The sequence below is a fragment of the Podarcis liolepis genome, assembly GCF_965112155.1.
Source record: "Podarcis liolepis genome assembly, chromosome: 9".
Classification (NCBI taxonomy): domain Eukaryota; kingdom Metazoa; phylum Chordata; class Lepidosauria; order Squamata; family Lacertidae; genus Podarcis; species Podarcis liolepis.
Window position 1 is genome coordinate 60,874,646 of NC_139564.1, and position 27,669 is coordinate 60,902,314.

At 41.8% G+C, this 27,669-nt stretch overlaps 2 protein-coding genes across 3 annotated transcripts in view; one reads left to right on the forward strand and one right to left on the reverse strand.

The window, feature by feature from the left end:
* Positions 1 to 18,036, forward strand: part of PDS5A (PDS5 cohesin associated factor A) — a 58,633-nt gene extending 40,597 nt beyond the window's left edge. Inside the window, 13 exon segments of the mRNA XM_083459743.1 lie at positions 54 to 190; positions 3,524 to 3,647; positions 4,090 to 4,294; positions 4,581 to 4,695; positions 5,598 to 5,730; positions 8,427 to 8,546; positions 9,698 to 9,760; positions 10,480 to 10,625; positions 11,511 to 11,616; positions 12,296 to 12,651; positions 15,987 to 16,149; positions 16,911 to 16,946; positions 16,948 to 18,036. Of these exon segments, the coding sequence (XP_083315869.1) occupies positions 54 to 190; positions 3,524 to 3,647; positions 4,090 to 4,294; positions 4,581 to 4,695; positions 5,598 to 5,730; positions 8,427 to 8,546; positions 9,698 to 9,760; positions 10,480 to 10,625; positions 11,511 to 11,616; positions 12,296 to 12,651; positions 15,987 to 16,149; positions 16,911 to 16,946; positions 16,948 to 17,004 (1,761 nt within the window). The 3' untranslated portion in view covers positions 17,005 to 18,036.
* A 2,924-nt stretch (positions 18,037 to 20,960) lies between these two features.
* Positions 20,961 to 27,669, reverse strand: part of UBE2K (ubiquitin conjugating enzyme E2 K) — a 32,537-nt gene continuing 25,828 nt past the window's right edge. For both annotated transcript variants that reach the window (XM_083460186.1, XM_083460187.1), the window contains exons 5-7: positions 26,739 to 26,838; positions 25,631 to 25,759; positions 20,961 to 25,295 (exon numbers count right to left, since the gene is read on the reverse strand). In XM_083460186.1, the coding sequence (XP_083316312.1) occupies positions 25,221 to 25,295; positions 25,631 to 25,759; positions 26,739 to 26,838 (304 nt within the window). In that variant the 3' untranslated portion in view covers positions 20,961 to 25,220. The remainder of the gene's footprint in view (positions 25,296 to 25,630; positions 25,760 to 26,738; positions 26,839 to 27,669) is intronic.

Here is a 27,669-nt window from a genome sequence, read left to right on the forward strand (position 1 = left end):
ATACTTAGTAATGCTGTTAGAAGTATCAGTGACTTGATTTTATCTGCTAATAGGTTCAAGCAATTAAACTTCTAGTACGTTGGCTTTTGGGTATGAAAAATAACCAGTCAAAATCTGCAAATTCAACACTCCGGTTACTATCAGCTATGTTGGTCAGTGAAGGAGACTTGACAGAACAGAAGAGAATTAGGTAAGACTTCCCCCAAATTTTCACTGATAACAGTTCATATTTATGTCCCATTCCATCAAGTTGCTTAGAAGCAAGAGCTGTGTATATAGAATTTATTGCGGTGGATGATGAAGCTACTGGATTGGGTAATTCCCTCATCACGTGATGGAGGCAGGAGCACAGAATTGTGGTAGGCAGTCTTAAATTAGTTTTTCAGACTCGCCCAAGCAGCAATAATCAATGTACATACCTAGAAAGGAAATCTGAACATACCTGCCTACCTCCCCTTGGCTGATGACATGCCCCCAAAATAAATAATGTAACCCCTTAAACAGAGGAACAAAGGGAACCCTTAAATAAAGCCTTGGCGGTAGTCTGAAATTAGCACAACTGCAGACTACAGCAGGGAGGGTTGCAGTGTCTTCATCGTCCACCTTATAAATCTACTCTTCAGTTAAGACCAATTGTTCTTTCCCTTATTAGATCTGAAAGAGTGGACACAAAACATTTATTTTGTTTGTTTTAAACATTTTCTAGTGTTCCAGGCATACAAATAAACGTACATATAGTGTTTCCATTTTAAATTCATGGAGTATTTTTTCACATTTTGTTTACATTCTGGATGAGTCACTTGTCCTATGCATTGTGCAGTTGGGGGAAGAGAGAGAGCTGGGGGGTAATGATCTTTGGTTCTATTGCATAGTGTTTGTGCAGGGGTGTTGTGTCAGCATCACATGGGTAGGTCCTTTATTTATATACCGTATTTCTCGCACCATAGGGCGCACCGGACCATAGGGCGCACCCAGTTTTTAGGGGGGGAATTCAAGGGAAAAAATCTCCCCCCCCCCCCGCAGCCCCAAAGAGCAGCGTACAGGCTGCACACAACCTCTCCCTGCCGGAGGGGTTGCGCGCAGCTATGGAGCAAGCCAAAGCAGAGGGTGGGATGGATCCCGCTCGCTGTTTTGGCTTCCCCTTTAGCCCCGTGCAGCCTCTCCTTGCCGGGAGACACTGCACAGGGCTAAAGATTCCATAGCCCCGTGCAGCCTCTCCTTGCCGGAGGGGTTGCACGCAGCTATGGAGGAAGCCAAGGCAGTGAGCAGGATGGATCCCGCTCGCTGTTTTGGCTTCCCCTTTAGCCCCGTGCAGCCTCTCCCTCCCGGGAGAGGCTGCGTGGGGCTAAAGAATCCATAGCCCCGTGCAGCCTCTCCTTGCCGGAGGGGTTGCGCGCAGCTATGGAGCAAGCCAAAGCAGCGGGTGGGATGGATCCCGCTCGCTGTTTTGGCTTCCCCTTTAGCCCCGTGCAGCCTCTCCTTGCCGGGAGACACTGCACAGGGCTAAAGATTCCATAGCCCCGTGCAGCCTCTCCTTGCCGGAGGGGTTGCACGCAGCTATGGAGGAAGCCAAGGCAGTGAGCAGGATGGATCCCGCTCGCTGTTTTGGCTTCCCCTTTAGCCCCGTGCAGCCTCTCCCTCCCGGGAGAGGCTCCGTGGGGCTAAAGAATCCATAGCCCCGTGCAGCCTCTCCTTGCCGGAGGGGTTGTGCGCAGCTATGGAGCAAGCCAAAGCAGCGGGTGGGATGGATCCCGCTCGCTGTTTTGGCTTCCCCTTTAGCCCCGTGCAGCCTCTCCTTGCCGGGAGACACTGCACAGGGCTAAAGATTCCATAGCCCCGTGCAGCCTCTCCTTGCCGGAGGGGTTGCACGCAGCTATGGAGGAAGCCAAGGCAGTGAGCAGGATGGATCCCGCTCGCTGTTTTGGCTTCCCCTTTAGCCCCGTGCATCCTCTCCCTCCCGGGAGAGGCTGCGTGGGGCTAAAGAATCCATAGCCCCGTGCAGCCTCTCCTTGCCGGAGGGGTTGCACGCACTTATGGAGGAAGCCAAGGCAGTGAGCAGGATGGATCCCGCTCGCTGTTTTGGCTTCCCCTTTAGCCCCGTGCAGCCTCTCCCTCCCGGGAGAGGCTGCGTGGGGCTAAAGATTCCATAGCCCCGTGCAGCCTCTCCTTGCCGGAGGGGTTGCGCGCAGCTATGGAGCAAGCCAAAGCAGCGAGCGGGATGGATCCCGCTCGCTGTTTTGGCTTCCCCTTTAGCCCCGTGCAGCCTCTCCCTCCCGGGAGAGGCTGCGTGGGGCTAAAGAATCCATAGCCCCGTGCAGCCTCTCCTTGCCGGAGGGGCTGCACAGGGCTTTTCTGGCTTTACTGGGAGGTGGGGGGATTCCCTCACCTCTCCCAAAAGCCCGCAGAAGCCGTGCAAACCCTTTAAAGAGATTGCGGCTTCTCCTGGCTTTCCTGGGAGGTGGGGGGATTCCCTCACCTCCCGCAAAACCGGCAGAAGCCGCGCGCCCTTTAAAAGGGCTGCACGGCTTCTCCTGGCTTTCCTGGGAGGTGGGGGGATTCCCCCACCTCCCGCAAAACCGGCAGAAGCCGTGCGCCCTTTAAAAGGGCTGCACGGCTTCTCCTGGCTTTCCTGGGAGGTGGGGGGATTCCCCCACCTCCCGCAAAACCGGCAGAAGCCGCGCGCCCTTTAAAAGGGCTGCACGGCTTCTCCTGGCTTTCCTGGGAGGTGGGGGGATTCCCCCACCTCCCGCAAAACCGGCAGAAGCCGCGCGCCCTTTAAAAAGGCTGCACGGCTTCTCCTGGCTTTCCTGGGAGGTGGGGGGATTCCCCCACCTCCCGCAAAACCGGCAGAAGCCGCGCGCCCTTTAAAAGGGCTGCACGGCTTCTCCTGGCTTTCCTGGGAGGTGGGGGGATTCCCCCACCTCCCGCAAAACCGGCAGAAGCCGCGCGCACTTTAAAAGGGCTGCACGGCTTCTCCTGGCTTTTCTGGGAGGTGGGAGGATTCCCTCACCTCTCGCAAAAGCCCGCAGAAGCCGCGCAATCCCTTTAAAGAGATCGCGGCTTCTCCTGGCTTTTCTGGGAGGTGGGAGAAGGGACTGATGCCGCCAGTCAGTCCCTTCTCCCTCCTGTGGAAAAGCCCGCAAGAGTGCACGGAGCTTGTGTGCGGCTCTTGGGGGCTTTTCCCGCCTGCCTCCCCCCTGCATTCGTTCCATAGGACGCACACACATTTTCCCTTGCTTTTTAGGAGGGAAAAAGTGCGTCCTATGGTGCGAAAAATACGGTACTTATTTATTTTTGTGGGCTGCTACAGCTCACAGTGTTTTGGGATGAGTTTTCTCATCTATGTTGCAGTGTGTGTAAAATTTACATGGTAATGTTTACAGTATGGTGACCAGAAAGTTAGTTACTCAGCTAGAAGTCATGACATTTCCATGAAATTCTAGAAGTTTCATACTGCTTATGCATCTTTAGACACAAGGTTGTCTTCTGAGAGACAGAGATGATTGTCTTCTCTTGTATGCAGCAAATCTGATATGTCCCGTCTACGTCTGGCTGCTGGCAGTGCCATAATGAAGCTTGCACAGGAGCCCTGTTACCACGAAATTATTACCCCAGAGCAATTCCAACTCTGTGCATTGGTCATTAACGTAAGTAATTGTCTTTGAAGAGCTGTGAGAGGAACAGTTAATTAAGGTAGGGCACATTCCCTATCATAAAGCTACTGTTTAGTCTTAAGATTACCTGTCTTTCTTTCCTTAAACCAGAGCTTTCCAAAATGTGTGTCATGACACATTAGTGTGTCGGCTGCAGTGTGTCACATGAACACTCCCTGCTCTTCTTCCGTTACTGGAAAGGGGTTAGTTTAACCTCCAGTTTGCTAGTAAAACTGAATTACTGTGTTGTGAAATGAGGCACGTCTAAAAAGTGTGTCCCCAACGTGAAAAGTTTGGAAAGCTCTGCCTTAAACTTTGCAGATGCTTCACTGTCTGCAAGCATATTTTACTGTTTCACAGAATTGTTTCTGTTGACACCCATATGATTTGCTTAGTCGCTCAGCTGCATTTGTCCTATTATTTTCCTCTCTTGCAGGATGAATGTTACCAGGTGAGGCAGATATTTGCTCAGAAGCTGCATAAAGCACTGGTAAAATTACTGCTCCCATTGGAGTACATGGCAATATTTGCATTGTGTGCCAAAGACCCCGTAAAAGAAAGGAGAGCACATGCAAGACAGTGCTTACTTAAAAATATAAGTATACGGCGAGAGTACATTAAACAGAACCCCATGGCCAATGGTTAGTAAATTTGCTTGCAAGTAAAATTGTATCTTGTGGCATTTTTATTTCAAATTCTGTTTTTTGGTTGTGGTTGAAGAATATAGTAGTTGTGTTCATATATGTTCTGAGAGGTCATTCCATAAATCTTCCAATAATCATACAATTGAATTAGCTTCACAATATTTTTGTAAAATGTGTTACAGCTATATTGCTTACTTGCTTTATAGAAAAATAGAAAAATCTCTGGTGTTGGCTATGTGTCTTTACATTATGCTTAGAACATGTTTATATTATGTTATTCCAGAAAAGCTGCTATCCCTGCTGCCTGAATATGTGGTACCATACATGATTCACTTGCTGGCCCATGATCCAGATTTTACAAAACCTCAAGATGTTGATCAGCTTCGTGATATCAAAGAGTATGTGTCATTCTGTATTGGATATTTGATAAATGCTAATTTAGATGTTGGATAGAAAAAGCCCCCAAACTTTCATTTCACAGTTCTAACAAAGAGAACAATGCCCATTTTTTACTGTAAACTTCACAATTGTTACTATTTGTTAAATTTGTATATCACCCTTCATCCGAAGATCATAGGGCAGTTCACAACACAAATTTAGGATTTCCTCAGGAACTCTTAACAACATTCATTTTGGTGGCTCTTGTTCACACGGTGCATTTGGTTAAATTCATATATGCTACTCCTCTAAGTTGCTTAGAATGTTGTTTAGGTATGACTCAAAGGCAGTCTGCCATCCAGGCAGCTTACTGGACCAGACCTGCCTGTTTTCCACAGTAGATAGAACCGCATCATGTGTCCTCAATGCATTCTGAAGAAAGTGTTACCACCTGAAAAATTATATGACAGCAGGCTTGAGCACACTGTTGTTGCTGGATGGAGACTGGTTTCCATGATGCTACCCTTTTTGGATAATCATGGTTGTTAATTTGGGGGGGTTGGTTTTCAAATTACCAGGATCTGCAAATTTGAGAGGATTCTACTTACTAAGCTTCCAGGCCATATTTTCCAAAGCTTCAACCCCTGCCCCCACATTCCTTTTCCTAGCTTTTTAGAACTTCTAAGGACTTCTTCCTGTGGCTTGCAGTTCCCTCCTTTTGCCCTAATTTGGGTGGGTAGGGATGGTCAAATTTCTAGTTCATTGTACTGTATTGCTAAAATCATGCATTGTGGGATACCGGGACATAACATTTCGAGCTGGAAGGGAGGTGTTTTCAGACTCAAGTATGCTTTCTTTCTGGGGAATGTTGTTAGTGGTGTTACATGCAACTCATAGCATTGGGGTGTTTTGATTTCATTAGGTGCCTTTGGTTCATGCTGGAAGTCTTAATGACAAAAAACGAAAACAACAGCCATGCCTTCATGAAAAAGATGACAGAAAGTATCAGACTTACGCGGGATGGACAGTCTCCAGATGAGCCAAAAGCCAATGAAGTAAGAAATGTGGTGGAAAGAGATTGGTTTTGAAGTCAGTTTTTGAACAAGATGGACAGAATGCTTCAGAGCAAGCAATAAGCCAGAATCTCATTTCTCTCCAGAGAGAATTTTAGTTGTAAGCATTTTGTGTTAGCAACCTCATCTTTACAGAGCGAAAAAGTTAATCCAGCAGAATGTAGTTGTCATCAAGCGAGCAAAATCTTGTTTTCTTTGTTGTTCCTCCTCCTCTTTGCCACGTTGAATGTTTGTTTTGTGATCGCAAAAAAAGCCAAGCACCACAAAATTTTCGCAGAAGGGGAAGCCCTGGATCTCCTCTTACTTGGGGCCCTTCTTTGAGCACTTGGCACAAATAAGAGTTCTCCCCCCCACACACACACTTCATATGGCAGCAGTTTGCTGATCTATTTCACTGGCTAGGACATGGTCCAGCCACAGCACAGGTGCTAAATCAGCTACATTGGCTAATGTTATGGGCTGAATCTGGCATCAAACGAGAGGAGTGACTTTTCCCATCTAACCTGCTCATAGGCCATAAAGGGAGGCCTTGTTAGGGGCTTCACATTGCAGTCTCTGAATTTCCCACCTAAGTTTCAGTATTTTCTTACCTTGCTATGGGCAAAGGTTAGCCACCGGTTAACAGTTGGGAAGAAGCTTTTGCTGCCAGGGAGGGAATGGTGTTACCTCCCTCATATGTGTGGTTTATTGTAGAGTTCTGTATTTCATGCTCAGATGATAAGAACAGCCCAGAAGATCAGTTCCATGCCATTTTGGCTTGAGATTCCTGCTACCCTCTCCAATGTTCTTTCAGCATGTGGGTTGAGTGGTGATGTCAGACACCATTTGGACTGTTGGATGGATCCTTGCCCCACACCACACCAAATTCTGCTAGCTGTAATTAAATATGGACAGATCAAGTCTAAACCAGTCTATATCAATGTTGAATATGTTTATTCATAAGTCCATCCTGTCCCACTTCCATGTTTATCTGAAAATCAACACGAAAAATTCATATTTCGTTACATATCTTCTTATAAAATACCATTTCATCTCTATGTACTCATTTCTAAGCATATATTACCTGAAATACTCATTATTAATATATATTTTGGTAGGGGTATTTTGAGCAAAGAGCTGTCACAGAATTTGGAGGAGTGCAAAATACAAAGGATAATTATGTGCCGATCTGCACATTAGTTCAGGAGGTGTGGATTGGATCACAGAAATCACATTTCTCAAATATAACTAGCTGTAATCAATTTATGTTACAACCTTTTTTAAAAAAACACCATCTCACCGTATATTGGGGGGGGGGGGGGACTAATCTATTGAAACAATAAGAAGCTAGGAATTGTATTCAACTAACCTCTTCATCATATTCTTCAATTTCAGTAGCTCTGCTCTGAGTAGGACTAGCTGTTACAGCAAGCTACAGTGGTGCCCCGCAAGACGAATGCCTCGCAAGACGGAAAACCCGCAAGACGAAAGGGTTTTCTGTTTTGGAGGCGCTTCGCAAGACGAATTTCCCTATGGGCTTGCATCGCAAGACGAAAGCCCACAGGGAAATGCTGGCGGTCGGGAGCAAAGACTTTCGCCCACAGCCGGCCTTCAGAAGAGGACCATTTTAAAATCTCCCCCTGTAGATTTTAAAATGCTGGCGGGCGGGAGCGAAGCGTTCGCTGCCGACCCCCAGCATTTTAAAATCTACAGGGGGAGATTTTAAAATGCTGGGGGTCAGGAGCGAAGCGTTCGCTGCCGACCCCCAGCATTTTAAAATCTCCCCGTGTCCCGGGGAGATTTTAAAATGCTAGGGGTCGGCAGCACTTCGCTTCCGACCCCCAGCATTTTAAAACGCTGTTCCGAAGCGGGGGGGGGGGCGGGAACACCTGCCCCAGCCGCCCCACTTCGGAACGCTGTTCCGAAGCCGGGCGGGGGGCAGGGGACACCTCCCGCCGCCGCGGGGACACCTTTTGAAGGCAGGCGGGGGGGAGCAAAGACTTTCGCCCCCGCCCGCCTTCAGAAGAGTTCCAGGACCTCTTCTGAAGGCTGGCGGGGGGTGAAAGTCTTTGTCCCCCCTGCCTGCCTTCCCAGGGGCTTTTAAATCGCCCCGGACAGCGGAGAAGTCCTCCGCTGTCCGGGGCGATTTTAAAATGCCGCCTGCCAGCATTTTAAGATCCCCCGGACAGCGGAGAAGTCCTCCGCTGTCCCGGGGTTTTTTAAATTGCTGGGGGTGGGAAGGAAAGCCCTTGCCCCCCCCCCCAGCCTTCAGAAGAGGTCCGGGGACAGACTGTCCCCGGACCTGGTCTGAAGGCGGTTTCCCTAGGAACGCATTAATTGATTTTCAATGCATTCCTATGGGAAACCGTGCATCGCAAGACGAAAAACTCGCAAGACGAAGAGACTTGCGGAACGAATTAATTTCGTCTTGCGAGGCACCACTGTACTTAAACCTTAATCCTGTGTGTTTGTAAAATTTAGAAAAAGCTTGCTTCGTTTTGTTCAAAAGTATAGTGTAGAAAATTAGGCAGGATTTGCACTGGGAGATAATATGTCTATGGGGAATCCCATTTTTAAAAAAAAGCATAAAATAAGTCTGTAATGTAATTGGCATACTGATTTCTATATGTTATGGTTACATTTGTTTTAAGCTGTAAAGTGATTTCTAAAGTCCTTTTACAATTCCCCCCCTCCCACAGAAACTCTATACTGTATGTGATGTGGCCCTGTGTGTAATCAACAGCAAAAGTGCTTTATGTAATGCAGAGTCTCCAAAGGATCCTGTATTGCCAACCAAATTTTTTACGCAACCTGAAAAGGTAATTTTATAGAACAAACAAATCTTTGTGTTCTCTTCTAATTAAGCATACCTTTGAATATGGGAACTTTGTTCTTGGTTGTATTTTCTAAATTACCTATTTAGATAATTATCTTACTATTGCCATGTTCTCTTCCTCTCCAGTGAAACAAAATTGCTCTTAAAACTTATTTGTGGTCGTATTCTTTGGACATTCAGCAGTATTGAATCTGCCATTACTAGATTATAGTGAAAGTGCCAAGCTAAAGAAATTAAATCTACAGGTGTCTATAATATGCAAAATCAGTAGTACTTTTAATAGCACTCTCCTAACGGGACAAAAGTTTACCCTGTTTAGCTTAGTGCATATTCCTTAAATATGCTTTAGGACCTTGCATTAGTGGGCCACTGTTGAACATTGAGCTCACTGCCTAGTTTTCTGATTTAGCTTTTATAGAGGAGTTTAGATCCTGTTATTATAGTGATTACATGCACCTCAGGGTGGCTAGCAGCAGTTGAAACCAATATGTACTGTATTAAGGTGTTATCCAGTTTTAATCATCCTTGGATAGACGCATTGAATCCATTTATTTTAGTGAGTCTGCTCTGAGTATGACCTTTGAATATCTCCCCAAAATGTTCCATAGAATAACAATGCAAAACAGAGGTTCCGCAGATAATTTTCTTTCCAAGTTTTAACTTAAATGACAAAACAAAACCCTGCTGGACAAGGCAGGTTTTTCCCTCTCTGTTGGAACATAGTGGAAAAGGCCTCTAAATGCTCCTCTGCTTGAAATGCAATTCACTGTGTAACCCCACCAGGACCCTGGGCTCAAAAAACAGGTCTCACACTTCTTGGGTTGCGGTCCTGTTTTATGAACAAAGTTTACTTGGGGGAGGAGCTATTTTGAATAAGGGTAGGGAACATTTGGTCCACCAGATGTTAGGACTCCAATGTCCATCAGCCCCAGCCAACATGGTAGGTGGCCAGGATGATGGGAATTGTCGCTCAGCATCTTTTGGAGGACCAAACATTCCTCACCTCTGATTTAGAAGCACCTGTTCTTGAAAACTAAAAGGCATTTCAGAATCTCTCTGTTCCCTGTCAAATTGCATAATCTATCCTGAAATTACTAATTAACTTCTGTTTTTCTCTCCTCCCCCCCCCCCAAGGATTTTTGCAACGAAAGGAATTATATTTCGGAAGAGATGAGAGTTCTTCTCTTAACCGGAAAGGTGTTGTTTCTATTTTTTTTATTTGACACGTATAAACAATGAACCCTTTCAGTTTCTGAGAAATGATTAAAATGGATACATCACTAACTCAGTGAAACCCATTTAGGCTCTTTATTTGAGTCTAAATCCCATTGAATTCTGTAGGACTTTTTCAGAGTGCAGAGGACAATACTGTTAAATTACTTACAGGTTCACCTAATGCGCTTTAGCCCCTTTGATTTCAGAGCTAATTTGTCGGTTGTGGGTCAGCTTCACAAAGATAAAACAAGAACTTTTATTTTTATGTAAAGGGTGTAAGGATTTTGTATTGATTATGGGCTGTGACTTTGGGATTCTCATTCTGCAGGGTTTAAAAATGTATGCTTTCTGCTGAATCTCTGAGTACATTTTAATGCAGTGTAAGGAGAAACAATGCTGAGACAATTTGTACCTCAATAATTTAGGCATGTGGTGAACTTGAGGTTGTGGGGGAAATGAAGCCTTTCACTATAACCTTGGAGCTATATCACATTTATAAGTAGGAGAAAGTTCAGGAATTTTCACTGAGCTAGTTGTAGCTGCAGCTATTTAATGATATCCAATTAATATGTCTTATAGACCAAAATGCAAGGGGCCATTTTATATATTGTAGAGTTTTTTTTAAAAAAATTATACATTGTGAATTGTGTGTTTGCATGTATTTCAGACTTATTAAATAAGCCTGCTCTTGTTCATTTTAGCCCAAACCAGCTGGTGTATTAGGTGCTGTAAATAAACCTTTATCTGCAACTGGAAGGAGACCATATATCCGAAGCGCAGGATCAGAAACTGGAAGCAATAATAGCGTAAACTCTGAACTGAGCTCTCCTGCAGGAAACAAATCAAGGTCTAAGACTTTTCAGCAATATAATTCAGATTTTAAAAACATATTATGTTAAAGGATTCTCTCAATATAGGATTGTACTTTACTTCTCTTAATTATGTGGAAAATTGCTATTTTTCAGTTTATGTATTTTATTTTTCTAAAATTCAGAGTTTGCAAACTTTTCAGTGTCATAAAGGAATATCAAATTCTTAGAATTCCAAGTCCTTTAATGAACTAAGTCTGCCAATCACTTCTTCACCTCCATTTTGAATTTTGAAATGAACATTTATATATTTGGTCTCACCATCTGCTTTCAATTGTATTACCTGTTAGAATGTTTTATGTAGTTGCAGTATTATATCTAATGAGGTTTGGATGAAGTTCACATTGCTAGTTGCACATTTTTCTCAAATTGTTAACTCTTTTACTCACACACACAGCTTTATTGTGGTCCATAGACCCAAAATACACAGTACAATAATATCAGCAGTTATTACTGTGTAAAAACTAAATATCAAACAACAGAACCGATTGAGTGCATATCTATGTTCACGTGGATTTTTAAATATTAGGATTAACATTGAAATTAAGTATTTCAGGGTAGAATTTATTTTAAATGCATGGTTTTTTAAATAACATCTTCCACTTTCAACCCTGGGGATTGCTATAGTTAAGAAGATAATGAATTTAAAAAGTTAATGCAGGATCACAATCCAGCACACAGGCAGGGGCATATTAAAACCTTTGCATTAGCATTAACCAGTTTACAAGAAATCTTGATCAGTTCTTTTACCTTCTTGATCAGTTCTTTTACCAATTAGGCTTAAAGAAGGGAAATAGGTTTCTTTCCCTTCCATAATTTAACAGAAAACAAATTTACATTGATTTTTAAAATTCTTCCAACAGAGAGCAGAGCTCAGACATATCAGAAACTGGTGTCAGTGAAAATGATGAAAATCCAGTGAGAATTATTTCTGTCACCCCAGCAAAAATAGAACCTGTAAAGAACAAGGTATGGTTGAAATTTTTTTAAGCATGTTCTACTTTTAGGTAATCCGACTAAAAAATGTATCCAGGAATTGGTGACTAACATTTTAATATAACTGTTGCATTTTATTTGCCATTCCATGAAAACACATCCCAGATTGAGAACGTCAACAGTTTCCCAACAAGGCGGAAGAAGTCAGCTTAGCAAGTTGATAGCAAGATTTTCCTTATTTATTCAAATATCCTGCTTTAATGTTGTTGTACTATGTTTTGGCTCCAGTTGAGCTGCTCTTGAGTGTGGTACAGAGAGAACTTTTAAAGCACATTAAATAATATTATGCAAGGACTTGTCATGCCATCATCTGATAGCTTGTTTCATGCCCATAATGTTTTAAATTGGATTTTAATTCAAGTAGAAAACCTAAGCCAGTAGACACAACATTGAGAAATAATACTTCAAAGCTGGTTGTGTTTGTATAACGAGTTTCCCAAATGCTGCTTTATATTTTTGAGAATGAGAATTCCCCATTGCAACAGTATGTCCCCTTGGACCGATTATTTTGTGGTACTTGAAAGGTTATTGCTGTAGCTGCCCTTGGAAACTTCTTTCTAAAATGCTTGCAAGGTTTTGAAGCAGATATAACTGCCACCTGACTGTCAGGGATTCAGTTGACAACAAACTAAGCCTTATTTCCCCCCTCTAGGAGATAAACTCTGATCAGGCAACGCAAGGAAATGTTAGCACTGAGCGTGGGAAGAAAAGAACTGCAACAGCCGCCGGAGCAGAAAATATTCATCAAAAGTCAGAAGAGAAAAAAACAGATGAATCGGGCCAGCCTGCCCCTCCCAAGCCGAGGAGAGGGCGTCCTCCCAAGTCTGAATCTCAGGGCACCATGGCAAAAAATGCTGAAACAAGTAAACCATCTGGTAGGGGGCGGAAAAGGGCAGCACCCAGCCAGGAAGGTCCAGGGAGTTTAGAGGCAAGCAATGCCAAAGCACCAAAACAGCAAGAGGCACCGAAAAAAGCAGTACCAGCACAGAGACAGATTGATCTACAAAGGTAAACACAAAATACACTGCTTTCTTTCTCTGGGAAGTTGTCCTGAATTGGCTATAAATTGTCAGAAATGCCAAGTGACAGCACGGTAAATCCTAACCATCTCCACGGAACTTCTTTTGCATTTTTTTGCAAACTGCTCCCTGCACTCTTTCCTCCCTCTTGTTTATTTGTGCCCTTTAATTCCTCTTTACTTAGCCTTTTGCCATCCTAGTCCTTCCCCACCACACACAAAATCCAATTGCTGAACAATACATGTTTTCAAAAAGTGCAGCTAGTTCATTTGCATAACGCAGGTTTTCTTTAACACAGAGATATGTGTTCATGTGTAAAAAGACATCCCTCAAAAGATTCCCCCCCCCCATGCAAATACAGATGAACCTCAGGGTCAAGGAGTGTGGAAGACCAATTACCAGAAGTCTCTCCATTTTAAAAAGCCAGCTGACATGGAATATTCAGAGCAGCAGTGGCTGCTGATAAGTTGGCAGAGTAGCCAGCTCTTGGAGATCTGACCTTGCCAAAATCCAGACCATTGGTAGGCAAACTAAGGCCTGGGAGCCCAATCACCTTCTAAATCCAGCCCATGGGCGGTCCGGGAATCTGTGTTTTTACATGAGTAGAATGTGCCCTTTTATTTAAAATGCACCTCTGGGTTATTTGTGAGGCCTGCCTGGTGTTTTTACATGAGTAGAATGTGTGATTTTATTTCAAATGCATGTCTGGGTTATTTGTGGGGCATAGGAATTCGTTCATATATTTCCCCCCCCCAAAAAAAAAAAATAGTCCGCCCCCCCACAAGGTCTGAGGGACAGTGGATCAGCCCCCTGCTGAAAAAGTTTGCTGACCCCTGATCCAGTCAGTCAACCATACGAGCTGCTTCTGTCCCTTCTTGTTAAGAATAGGGAACTGCTGCTGGGATCAAGAAATTTAAAAGTGGGCACTAATGGAAAAACCCTTAGATTGTTCATGTTTAGGAAAAACTCGTGAGGTGGATAGATTTCATGAAACATGGTATTGCTTGTTTGCAAGTAGTCCTCAGAATACACATGGCCAACTGTGGTCAGGAACTCTGGGCTGAATAGCACAAATCAAACAGAGACATTCTGTAATATTACTACAGACGAACTATTATTTCCCTTATTGGTGGAATCAGCTGGTTTGTTTTCCCTAATGTTAGGTATCGTTATTTTTATCCTGCATGCTTTATAAGAAAAATAAATAAACACATTTTTTTTAAAAAAAGAATTGGCAACTGGCCCCCTAAAGGTTCACTCTAGTTCCCTATGTACTCACCTGCCGTTATGCAACTTGATGGCTTTCTTCAACGCAAGTTGAGAAGCAGGTAAAAAAAATCTTTGACATCCCCATCCATGTGTAAACAGCAAAATTGGCTGTGGTACATTTTTCTTCTTATGTATTATGCATCTCTGCTGTTGTTTACTTTGCACAAGGCATGTCAGAGTAAGCAGTTGAAGTGCATGATGGGAGAAAGTTGTTCATAGTTGGAGCGTGAGTTAGTCTTTTGCGTGTGGCTTGGTTCACATCAGAATCAGTGGAGAAAGCCAGTGTAAATGGTTTCAGAAATCCCCTAACTAGGGATAATACCACCCATCTCCAGGGTAAAGAACTTTGAGGAAGAGGTGTCTCTTCGGGTATGAGAAAGAAATTCTGCCTTCCTCCAGAGCGTTTTGGCACTTTGGCTCATCTATTTTCTGCCTGTAGTTCCTCAAGTGTGCAGTGAGGAGTAGCTACTGCAACCTGGACCCAGTCTCGAAAATCAAATTAAGAAGCAAGCAGCTCTTCCAGAGCACCTGAGCAAACCTGGCTGCTCTCAGTTTTGTCTATTCACCTCCTCCCTGTTACCCTCTGTGTGTGCATGTTGCTGTGGAATAATGGCAGCACAGTAGGGTAGAATTGGGACTTCTGGAAGTGGTGTGGGGCTAGGATTTGTGTTAGGGATAGTTTTCACTGGGATCAGGGATCATGACAAGGCAATGTGGTGTTATAAGAACTGTGGCTTAAGGGGCCAGTCGAGATGGTTGACAAGCATGGTGCCCAGTCAGAATTTGTGTGCCCCTAACCAGTCTTACTGGTCCTTCAACCTGTGGTCAATTATAAAATTGTTTTTAAAACTAGCTGTTGACCTGGTGAATTAGCAGGAGTAGAGATACCTACTTAATTCATATATGGCCTTCCTAGGGTGGTGTTTGCTGTTGGCTACTGACCATTCCCCTGGTCAAAAGCATCAGCATGAAAGAATCCTGCCCAGGAATCCTTAGCCTTCTGAACAACTGTCCGATGAGTTTACTTTGTTGCCCGAACCATGGGGGTTTGTTTCTTAAATTTCAGCCCCCTTCAAGGGCTCACAAAGGCAGTTACTGGATGTCCAACACCAAATGAGAGGGACCAGCTTCCTCACATAGTCAGGAGCAGCCTGAATCTCTCGCAGTTGTCTCTCTGGAGGTAGTATCAAGTCCTAATCCTACCTTCTCCCCACTCCCATCCTCTACATATGTTAGAAGATTCCCGGGAAGGGACATGGTCAGGGTTGGTGGCCACAAATAATGGCTGGCTGCACAGCCTATTTCTTAGACTGGGAGGAGTTTCAGAAGCAACCATTGAGATGGCATACGGATCTGGTGCCCAAAAATGGTACCAAATATATGCAGGCTCTTGGGTAGGCCTGCCCAACTTGTGATCCCACCACCACCTTGTGGCCAATCAATGTTGCAACATGACTACTAGACTGTCTTGAGCTTGTTGGGTCACAAATTGGGAATGCTTGTCCTTGGACATGCCTAAATTAGCTCTTTGAGATCTTATTGAAAACAGAGGAGATATTCTTTTATGTAAGGAATTTGATTAGACATCCTTTTAGATGTATATACTGGTGGGGGGAATCTGTATCTCTGGCATAGTTAAAACCAACTGAAGTATACAGGCAACAACAATTTACGCTTGTTCAATGCTTTCATGATCATGTACACGTGCATCACCACAACCCAGAAGTGGCCAGAAAAGGGGGCCAGGAATGCAACCCCCGTGCAAATCAGATGTTGCCTGTATTTAATAGTATATATTGTTCCAATATAGTTGATAATTGTCTAAAGCAGTATAGAAACCATTCATACACATCTGTAAAGTCCATTGTTATTCCTTATGTAGACCTCTTGCCCTTTCAAAGAAGGTTAAGAGAAATCTCATGCTAACAAAAATTGACTTAAGCTCCGAAAAGCAGAGCTCATTTTGTCTCAGCTCAAAGGACAGAAGTGCAACTCCTAGTTTGATTTAGCTAGGCTTTTACTCCCAAATGATATTCCCATTCTAACGTTTTTCAGAAGCAAGGTGCTGGGAAGTGATGGAGAGTCAGTGTTCGAGGTAGAATCAAGTCCTGGATATTCTCCAAGTGAAATGGATCTTTTTAAGCTTTGTGACACTGAGGATACAGGCAGCCAGGAAGACACTGAGGAGACAGAACTAACAGAGAGTGGCTTCCTGAAGGTGCAGCAGGGAGATTATACAGGGCTATGTTTGTATAATTATGGGTGCTGGGAGGAGGTGGTGCTGGTCAGTCCTTGTAGAAATGTCACTGACATGGATGTAGAAGATCACACAGTACTTCTGCATGTTAAAAATTTAGTGGAAGTTAGGTAATGAAAGTCAATAAACTGGGAGGTCGTGAAACTGCTATATTCCTGTCATTCTTCCCTCCTTCCTTCCTCCCTCCCTTCCTTCCTTCCTTCCTTCGACAAGAGTTTCAGTTGCTGAGCTTTTCTAGACAAATGTTAGAGCATCTTTATGATGCTCTTTACATTATTGCAGTGGAATAAACTGTTGTTGCTTTAAATTTAAAGTAATACCCCCCCCCAAATCAATTCATAAAAAGATTATCATCCTCCTATAAATGCAAATTATTGTCTTCAGTGGAATTTCGACCAGACCTTTATCACCTACATCAAAGATGATGTAGATTCAAACACAATTGACAGACATAAATATTCAGGTAATGTGTTCAGTGCTGCTTACTTTCAGGTAAGTGTGCGTAGGCTAGATGACTGAATATCATGTACCCATGTATGCTGGGTTCCAAGATGGAACAAAGACGGGATATAAATTTAATAAAAATAAAAAATTAAGGCATTTAAGAATTGATTTTTTAAAAAAGAAATCAAAGGTGCACATCAGAGGGGAAAGTTCACTTCACTCGTGAACGTTTTCCCAGTAAGTTTCATTTTCTAAACTTTCTTCTTCTTCTCTTCAAGGTAAAAAGAAAACTTCCTTGCAAGGGGAGGAAAAGGAGGGCCAAATGAAGGCATGCTCCAAGCTTCTGCAAAAACCAAGAAATTTCCTGTATAAGGAACTGAAAATACTCAGATCACACCGCTTTCAGCTCTGAAAACAGAAGGAAAATCTGCTTCCCTTTCAGATGACATTATTCTGCTGAAACTCTTGAGAGAGGCTAAAAGCATCTGTACTTATTTTCCCAGAGACTTTTTTTATGAAAAGTCAATAATTAAGCAAATTGCTTAACACTTGATTCCAGTTTCTGCATATCTGGAGTTAAAAGTGTTTTACTCCATAAATTTTCATGCTGCATTTTTTAAAAGAAAGTCAGAATGAGATCCTTTAAAAAATTCAGACCTAGAATCAGGTATTGCCCACCCTTTTTGCAAGAAAAAATAGAAGCTTACTGAAATAATTTTAATCCAAGACACAAGGAAAATACCTGAATTCTCATCTGCTTTCCTTTTGGAGACTCCTATGTATAATTCTTTCCAGCTAAATAAGATGTACAGATTTTGGTTCCTGCTATGAAAAGTCACATAGTGACAATTTTTATACATGTTGCTTTCTGACTTTTTATCTGAGTGGGAGACTAATCACTTGATTGATTTGCAAGTAGACATTTCATCTTTTTTAATTTCCCTCTCCATTTTAGTTTAATATAATTTGCAATAAATGTACATATTGTTGGTTGTTTTATAAAAACATCACTTTTAAGTGGGTTTACTCCTGTGGTTCTGTTGGAATATTCTAAATTTAATGGAGTAAAGGCAGCCCAGCATTTGATTTTATAATGTTTGTCACCAGATTTTTATTATTGATGTAAAATATCAATTTTTAAAAATAGTTGGACTTTTGGCAGCTTTGTAAGGAACGTTGGAAATGTTTAGGATTGCTCTCAATTTTAAGCATTGTGCTGATTGAAAGTAAGTCTGTTTTACGTTTTTGTCTTCCTGTCCAAGCTCATTTTTTAATGTTTAATTTTAGAAGACTTGCATCAATATTGATTTTCCCCCTGGCATTGTTCAGCATACAGTGTACACTTTTAATGTACACATGATCATATTTAAGTTTGTTGCATAAAATAAATGCTTCTAGGTGTCATATGGTATCATTTTTCTCCCCAGAAAAGTATAATTTCTACTTTGCCTCAGTTCTGCATGGCATCTCTGTATTTGTGTAGGACCAATAAATTTCCTGCTGCCTAAGCGCTGATGTCAACACATAAGATTTTGACACTTTGGGAAAGTGTGTGTTCTCCAGTGGACCAGATAGTAGTAAAATACTTATGCCCTGGATTTCATAGATTAAAAGAACAAAATAGGAAGCAAACAGCGAATCAAACATCACTCCATAAGGAACAGAAAGATTTTGCATTTTGAACAGAACCTCTGGTCATAGTTTTCACAGCAAGATGACGTGTATTCTGGAGTGTTCAGAAAGCAAAGAGCATTCCAGTATTGCACACAACACCTCTAAGAAACCTAAAATAGGTTTCAGGGAGACAAGAAAAGCTGCAGATGGTATAATGCAAAATATATTTACTAAGGTATGTAGCCAAGGAGATTTCCCAAGTCTGATTGAGGGGAATTGTAGTTTTAGATCTGCTGAATCAAAATCTGCCTGTAGTGTAAGGTCTTAGAATACAATTTGTTGAAATTCTGAATTTTGCATTTTGTCCACTTTAGTGCTGATCAGAGGAATGTAGCAAGTATCTCTATACCAGTGTTTAATTTGGGACAGAGGCTATGAAGATAGTCATTAGTGAATGTGTTCTTGCAAGACATGTCCTGTACTTGAAGGGGTTTGTACCATCATCAGGTGGGCTTTTTTAAATGATGGATTACATCTAGGAGATGCTAGAGGTCACTGAAACATTAGTGTTCTATATTAAATTTTGAGGTTAAGAGCTTAGCATGGGTGATCAATCCAAACCTGCCTTCTGTAATCCCATGCCCTCCAGAAGTTTTAGGGTATAACTCCCATCAACCCCTGCTAGCCAACGGCTAGGAATTATGGGAGTTATAGTCCAAAACATTGGAGGGCACCTTGTTTGGCAAACCTGCTCTGAGCTATCTTAATACCCCAGTGCAGATGCAGAGGAAAGAACTTCAGAGCTACCTAAATATACTATAATGTTTCTTAATCTGTCAGGATGTTACCAGTCCAGTGTGTGTAGATTTAAGTCTACCACTATTTGATTAACCAATTTTACTTTCTTCCAGATGTCATGGACCACCGCCAGGTGTGCTCCATGGCGATTTGCCTTTGTACAGAAGAGGAGAGACCTAAGGACACTTCCAGCAAGGGTCTGGAGTCTGCCTTGAAAAACAGCTTGAGGGTTTTTGTGTGGATGGCCATCTGTCATGGATGCTTTAGTTGAGAGTCCTGCGTTGCAGGGGTTGGACACAGGACTCCAGGTGGGATCTGACCAGGGCAGAAAAGAGCAGGACTATCACTTCCCTTATCAACTTCTGTTGATGCAGCCTAGAATAGCATTAGCCTTTTTTTGTGGTTGCATCACTCTGATGACTCATGTTAAGCTAGTGGTTCACCAAGATCTCTAGAACCTTTTCACATGTACGGTGGTACCTCGGGTTACAGACATTTCAGGCTACAGACTAACCCAGAAATAGTACCTCGGGTTAAGAATTTTGCTTCAGGATGAGAACAGAAATCATGCGGCAGTGGGAGGCCCCATTAGCTAAAGTGGTGCTTCAGGTTAAGAACAGTTTCAGGTTAAGAACAGACCTCCAGAACGAATTAAGTTCTTAACCCGAGGTACCACTGTACTGAGTGTTCTACCAGGACTTGACTATGAGCATTATTCCTTTCGGAAAGTTCATTCTGGAAATGCGCCGGGAACGACACACAGCTGTGTCTGCAAGGATATATAAGCTTGGAGCATGATCTAACCCAGACCCATCGTGGTTGAAGAGATAGTTGTTTATGCTTGGTCTTCTCTCTTACAGCGAAAGTTAAATTGATTTTCTGCATAGCTGGTGGCACTTCTATTCTTCTGCTGCTATCGTACTCACAGATGAGTTAGATGTGGGAGAAAATCGTCCATTTCTCCTTCCAAAATTTCAGGCGATTTCCTTGGGGGAAGACCTAGAGATAAGGTGGCTGTATGCGTGCACTGCTGTTGCATTTTGAACTTTGTGCCAAGTAACTCAGGGAAGGCACAGCTCATCAGTACGTGATGGGGCTTTTTGCTACCCTGGGCTGCTTTGGGAGAGATATTTGAAAAAGATACCTGCAGGCAGCCATGTGAGCGACCAGAGAGTTGTGTGCATCCTAGACTTAACTTTTTTGCCTCAGCCGATGCTGCCTCTTGGCAAAACTATCAGAATGTTCAATCAGTTGTGATTCAGTTGCTCCCAAGACGCCAATCTAGGATTAAGGAGAATATTCTGTCCCTACCCCTAAGTGTTTCGGCACATCTGCCTCAGCAATAGGCACATGGGGAAGGGGTAGTTTAGGGCTGCCAGAATATGAAAGCTCTATTATTGTGGATTAGGAAATGGTTTTGTGTGTGTTACCCAAGGCTCAGCATACTGGCCACAATATGGAAGGTACCGTATCTTTTTTGGGAGGAAGTTCCTGCTCTTAGCTGTTTGGGCTGGGGAGAAGAATGCCTCCTCTGCAGCAGAAAAATGCAAGTTAGGCTGGTAGAAGTAATCTCACAAGATCCAATATGCCTTCCCCTGAGCAGATTCCCAGTAAGAAAATTCCTAGGTTTTTGGCCACAAAGGCAACAAGTAGTGAGAACAAAAGTTTACTAATGCTGCAAGGAACACTCAAGTAGCAACGCCTCAGCCACCCGTTCATTTAAAAAAGATTTTAACAAAGCATAAACACAACTGGTTGATTTGCACACATACCTATGTCTGCTCCATAAAATCCAACTTGCTGGTCTATGGGTCATCACTCTTGTAACGTAATGAGACCATTATATCACACTTAAATAGTGGTGCATCATCTCCTGTTCTGGAGAGATTTATTACCACAAAGTAAAATGGAAAGCATTTTCAGGGAAACATGCATTTATTGTTAAGCATTTGCAGTGGAAATCAACATTTTTAAAGTGTATTTATTATTATTTTTTTAGAAAAATGGCATACAAAAGTGTTGCGTGGCTTTTATTCTCAAGAGACGCAAACACCAACGTTGCATTGCAGCCCGCTCACTCACAATGAAATGTCCAGTTGAAAGCTTCCTACAAATAGCCTTTGTCACCTTGGTTGGGAAGAAAAACCAAACCAAAAAAACCTCCCACCCCCACAACATAAATTGAAATGGAAAACGGCAACAGGTCAGCAAGGATCTTTGACAGTACCACTTTTCTGAAAGGGGAGGCCCTCTCTAAAAACCAATGTAAAGCACCACATTGCAAATTCTATTAATGGGCTCCTATAGTACTGTTGGGTTTTGTTGGCATGATTCTGAATGGTTATTTCAAACTAGTAGATTCTTCCCATCGCAGAGGGACTAACCAGAAAGCAGCACTGTCATACAATACACAGCTTGCAAGCTTTCATCCTTTAGGGAATGGAGTCACGAGTTTATTACAGTAAAACAAAAAAGCAGGTAGGGGCATTTAATAGCTCCAAGTAGAAGAGTAGGCCGGTTAAGTATGGCACTTAAAAAACCCAAAAACCTGAAGGTTGGGTTATGTATTGAAAAACCCCAAATCACTTTGGAAGCATTAGTCTAACAAGGATGTAGCTGTGCTTGCATGTCAAAGCAGAGTGAATACTGCAGCTCTAGTCACAATGGCTGCTACTTCTGCAACTGTAATGTTTTTCCTATGCTTATATTCATGCAATTAAGCCTTGTTTAGAAAAGTCTTTGATTGAGACATTCTCCCTTCGACCATGATTTTTGCAGTTAACTCTGCTAAGCTTCCCAGACTGCCAACTCACTCAGAAAAACTCCCGTGGATTATGGCAATCGACAGCCATCATGCATTTGGTTACCCAATAAAACTCAAAATCTGACAGTGGTAACCATTTATGAGCCTATCAAAATGTCCGTGATGGGAGCACGGTTCTTATCCGAACGACTGCAAAAGCCACCAAAATGTTTAAAAAATAAAAGCCCAGTGTCATTGCCATCATTAAGTTGTAAAAGATAAAGCAAACAGGGAAGGCAAGGTGCACATTCCACAATGTCTAACTCTTCTATTGAACAAGTTTGAGTTTGCATAGTTTACTCACTTTGCAACCATTTGGTTTATTTGAAGACAAAGTTGCTTTCAACCAGAGTTTCTCCTTTTAGACAAGATTGCTGAGGCTTGGACCTTGGATATTCCTCTCCAAAGATATCATAAAATATCATTTAATTACATTTATAGAAGTACCTGACTGGTCAAAATGTTCCAAAATCAATGCTTGAGGTAAAATGCTGCTTAACCGCTTTTTTTTACAGCACATGTCACCAGGAGTACAAATTGTTTTGTACTTTGTCACTTTCTAATGGCAGCTCAGTATAGGAACGAAAGCATGGACTTGGCTTTTTAAAAACCAGATTAGTTATGTGGAGTGTTTTTGGCACTTACAATGATTTGTTGAGACCCCTGGCAATGGGAAGGGCATCTCTTTCTCTCTTGCCTCCATAGGAAGAGCAGTCAATGGTTATAATCTCAGTACTCAACAGAGATAAACCAATTCCAACCCTCTAGATTTGTTAAAAATCTACGGGTTGCTTAAAAGTTCCCAGAAACAGGTTATTGCATGAGCAGCATCCATTGTGTGGCGTAGGTGAACTGTGCAGCAATTCTTCCACCATAACTGGCACAGCTCACAATAACTGCAAGGCTGCCTGACTATTATTTTTAGAGTAGTAAGAAGTGAAAAATGATATGCTGAATAATTAAAAGACCAGCAAATTAAGATTGAGCTGGGTAGCAGTGTGCATTTACTCAGCTCAACGGCCTACCAAGCCGTGCACACATACCTTTAGAAACTGAGTCCCAGCTGGCATCAACGTAAGTTAAGGATTCTTGCTCAATTCTTGAGAAAACTTCCTCACTTGGGTGTAGTGACAAAACGACTGTCATTACACTAGAACCATGAAGGGAAAACCTAGCACCTATATGAATCCTTCCACCAATACCAAGAGTTTTCATGTAGCCAAGGGGAAGAGTCCTAGCTATTATGTTTAGCGTAAGCTTTTTCTCCTGTGTTCAAACTTTTTCTACTCATTTAACACAATCACAGAAAGCTTCCTTCGAATGATTAATATGATCTAGATGGAAAAGCAGAAGACATTTCATTCCATCTAACCACTTCCACGATCTTTCCTTTAATAATTTGCAAAGAACAAGGGAAAATGTAATCTATCAGCCATTTTTACACAATTACCACCAGGGTAAAACAAAGCTGTAGATGAACTCGTCAAAATATAGACCATTAAAAAAAAAATTACAAACACAAATGGCAGATTGCCAGGGTTCTGCTGGCCCTGGCTACTATTTAACAAAAACTTTGTTGAGCAGCAGCAACTTGTTAAAAAAAATAAATATATATCAAGGAAAAAACAAAAATCACATTTCCTTTGGCATCTGAAAGTGATTTACAGGACTGCAAGAAAAACCATACAATCACTGAATGCATAAATAGGATGTGAAGAGATCAACAGTGTTCTGCATTGCACAGATACAAACTACAGTTTATTTTTCTGTGTCCTAGTAACTTGAATCTATAGGCAGCTTAAGACATACGTACTGCAGAAAATAATTCTGCATTAGTTAGGTTCTCATCTCTTCCATTTCTCTACTTCACATTAGATGCTTAACAGTTATGCAACATGGCTGATTAGCAAAAGTGGTGATGCAGCTTCTTCAATTAAAAAATGGACCGATTTAAACTTTCCTATCTACAGTACAGAAGAGTTGGGGGCAGGAATGGGAAAATAACCTTGCAGAATTCTGCATTGACACTGCATCTCTGCATTTTGCTCAAAAGCAATTCCTGATGCAGTTCTGTAATGATATTACAGCTCGCAACAAAGGTATAAAAACTAATGATTTGGAGATTTTAGATCTCTCTGAATGAATAGAAAGTATGACTGTATGTACATTTGTTTTAGCAGGTACTTCTACTCGCATTCAATATATTTACAGTAAAAAAAACAACAATCCAAGACTTTCAAGTGTCAACTGGGGGAAATGTGCACAAGAAGGACTTTTAGAGGTTTACAAGCAACCCCTACCTAAAACAATGTCCAAAGTAAAAACTAGGAAGCTTTTGCCCCCAAACTGATTGCATCACAGCAAATACTAGAGAAAAGAGGTGGCATTCTCAGTGTTAACAGAGAACCAATTCTTCTCGGCAAATTCATTCTATCCAGAATTTATTGAAAGAGGTTTGATTTCTGCATAAGAAACAAAAGAGCAGCTCCACTTGCTTGTGCTATGTCCAGATAGATATACCAAACCTTTTATACAATTGTGTAGAAATTACAATGGTTGAAACACTTTTACTGGTTATTCAAAATAGACCACTTGGAAGTGGGAAACTAGGCTACTTTAAATGGCACATACCCACAAATTCTGGAGGTTCTAGTGTGTTATTTTAGTTGCATGTGCAGTTGGGGGGAGGGGAGAGGGAGGTAAAGAAGAAATGGAAGATTGCTACTCCTTAAGAGGTGAAAACATTTCCGAGTAGGCTGTCATTTTGATCTATGAGCACATTTGGAAAGTCTTAGGAAAAAGTTACAAGAATGAATACTCATGTACTTCAAACAGTGCTCTGTTCAGTTTACCCTACTTTTTTTTTCTTTAAAAGTGTCTATGTAAAGTACAAGCATGCAAATATAAGGTCCACAGGCACGTAGGATCCATGTTAAAAAAACATAGGTAAGGTAGTTGGGATGAGTGACATCAATGACTGATGATTATGGACACAATCAGATGTGTTCTGAATAAATTCTTAAAAGTCAAAATCCTGATGCAAATTCCTTCTAGTCTTGGGTCACACTGCTAAGACTAAAGTAGGCATGTTGTCCCCCATTGTTTTAGCCAAGCTCAAGGAATTTACAATATTTAGTAAGAAAAAATTAAAGTATTTCCCCCTTTTTTTTTAAATTTACACAGACGTTTAATTAGCTTTATTTACAGAGCAGGTTTTTTTTTTCTTTTTTTCAGTCTCCAATAATGCCTAGATAGCATCAGGCAAGAATGCCAGTTTTGAAAGAGAATCTATATAGAAACCTAAAAATAAGAGATGGTGAGGCTCCTCAAGAAAGGGCAAGCTGGGCTACAGAAGCAGTTCTCTGCACATGGCTCAGTTACTCAGAAGTAGTTCTGTTGCTGTCTCTACATCCCATGATTTTGATGACAAGGCCACTATTACTGCATTCTGCAAAGACAAAAAGAAAAAGAAAAAAACTCAAGTCAGTGTGTGCACCTGTTCTTTATATAAACTCAATTGTAGCATGAGCCTGAAGAAAACTTTACATGTCAGTTTGACCATGGCTAAATTAAAGCCAGTTACTTAACAGAAAATCAGGCGTTAAATGGATTTCCTTGAGCTTCAGAAGTAGTGAAAAAGCTGTTAATCAAGGCATAATACAATCTAAGAGAAGCTTCTACCCAAGTAAGCAAAGAGTATGCCTTGTATCCAAAGTTATGTTGCTGCGTGCAGAAGGACAGACATGCTGTGGTTTCACTTTCGTAAGAGTCACCAATACTCACCCTATCAAAGCCCATAGCACAAAGGTTTTCTATCTTTTTGGTGTATTCTGGACTAGAAACTGGTGCTCCAGCATACACGTGTGCCCAAAGTCGAGCTGTCTGTTTAAACATTTCTGGATTTTGTTTGTACTATAGCAAAAAGAAAAAAAAAATTAAGTCATACAATTGTCCAAACTCAAGATTTTTTGCATTCAAACTGCACTGTGTGGCTTACTTTGGCATCCAATCTGGGATATACATGCCTAATGGTCTGTGATGTTTTGCCGCTGAATAATTGTAACTGATGAATAAATATACCTTAAGACTCCAAAACACCACAGGTAGGCGAGAACACAGTGCAGCTGCATTTCTACAATAAATTTATTGCTTACAGAAACTCTTATTCAGAGCAGAATTGGTTAGAATTAAAAGCAATGAAGGTGATTGCCAATGGTGCAACAGTGACAAGCTTCTTTCCTCTTCATACAGAGACCTTTTAAACAAGACAATATTCCTGCCAGCCAATTTTATATAGTTAGTGTGTGTCCATGTGTGTGCTTTGATTCTGTAAATTTGATTCAGTAACTCTATGAACAACATGAAAACTTTTGTACACATCTATTGAAGAGCTATAACAACCAGCTGGCCTCACTCTGGTTGAAAGAACCAAAAATTGATGCCTATGATACAAGCACCATGTCCCCTTTTGTAGCCAGGCTGAGAGCTGGTAACTGGCCCAATGCCGGAAGTGAGCAAAAACAATTCTGTTAATTTAAAATATAAAACCAGACATGCACAGAGTATTTTCTTTTTATTTATCAAGGTAGGCAAAACGTTTGTTTTGCGGAGAGTTGTGACACTGCACATACTCCCAAGTAATAATAATAATAATAATAATAATAATAATAATAATAATAATAATATCACAAAGGTTTATGCTATAATAGGTCCTATTTTAGGAACTGCACAAATTCTGCATTTTCTGAATTCTCAGAGAGCAAATAAGTATTTCACTAGCCTGTGTCCTACAGATTTAATTAAAACTCAAAATTTGGGAGCTGTCAGTGTACTTTTGAAGAGAGAAAAGCATTACGAAGAGAGAGAACCAGAGTTTTCCTAAGCATCGTACCTGATTTGCCACTACTGCATCCTGGGGGTCATCAGGTTCCGCAGCTGCCAAGAGTGCCTGCAGTGATAACAACACTGTCCTAAGAGTCATTGCTGCAGCCCTAGAATAAATTAGAAATAATAAAATTCACATTATTATCCACACAGCAAAATCTGATTGCAATGCCTTTAGAATAATTTCAACTCTGTTATTTAAAATCATCTTTCCCTGCCATGCATTAATTGTACCACTCAACCAGAGAAGAATGCCTGGGTTACTCATTTGCCACAGTTTGCATCAATCACACTAATTAATTGACATTAAGGCTAAAATTATGGCCAAGTTCTCACTGAGATGATAAACCTGTGTCTGAGCTGAGACACAGCTGTACCACTTCAGCCTTTAGGTTGGGCGCTCATATGAGGGAATGTGCCCTTGTGTGTGCGCGCGTGAGAGACAGACAGCACATTCCCCACATTAAAAAAAAACAAAACAACTTGGGTAGAATCCTCCCTGATACCTAATTTTCAACCACATGAGCCCCATATTCAGTCTGAAATGATATATTTCAGGCACAGGTCTAATTCCTCAATGAGAGCAAATCCTAAATCTACAGCTATTTTATCTGTCCACTAATGCTTCCAACTAAACTGTGTCAAAACACTTTGGAGACCCCTATGTCTCAACTAACAGAAGAGGGGAGGCATTTTTTACCAATTCCTCCCTGCGGTCCCCACTGTGCCCTGAGTGTTGACTCCAGAGAGTTGGGGGACCCTCCGGAACAGAGCTGAAGATCACATGGGGGATCTAGCCTCCAATTACTGTTCTTAGTAAGAAACAGAAAAGTCTAAAAAGCAGTAAAACCTCTGCGATTACCTATGGCTAACACTGCTGTACAGAGCACTCCTAATCGGAAGTCATCCAGTTTTCTAAATTCCTAAGTGAAAACAGC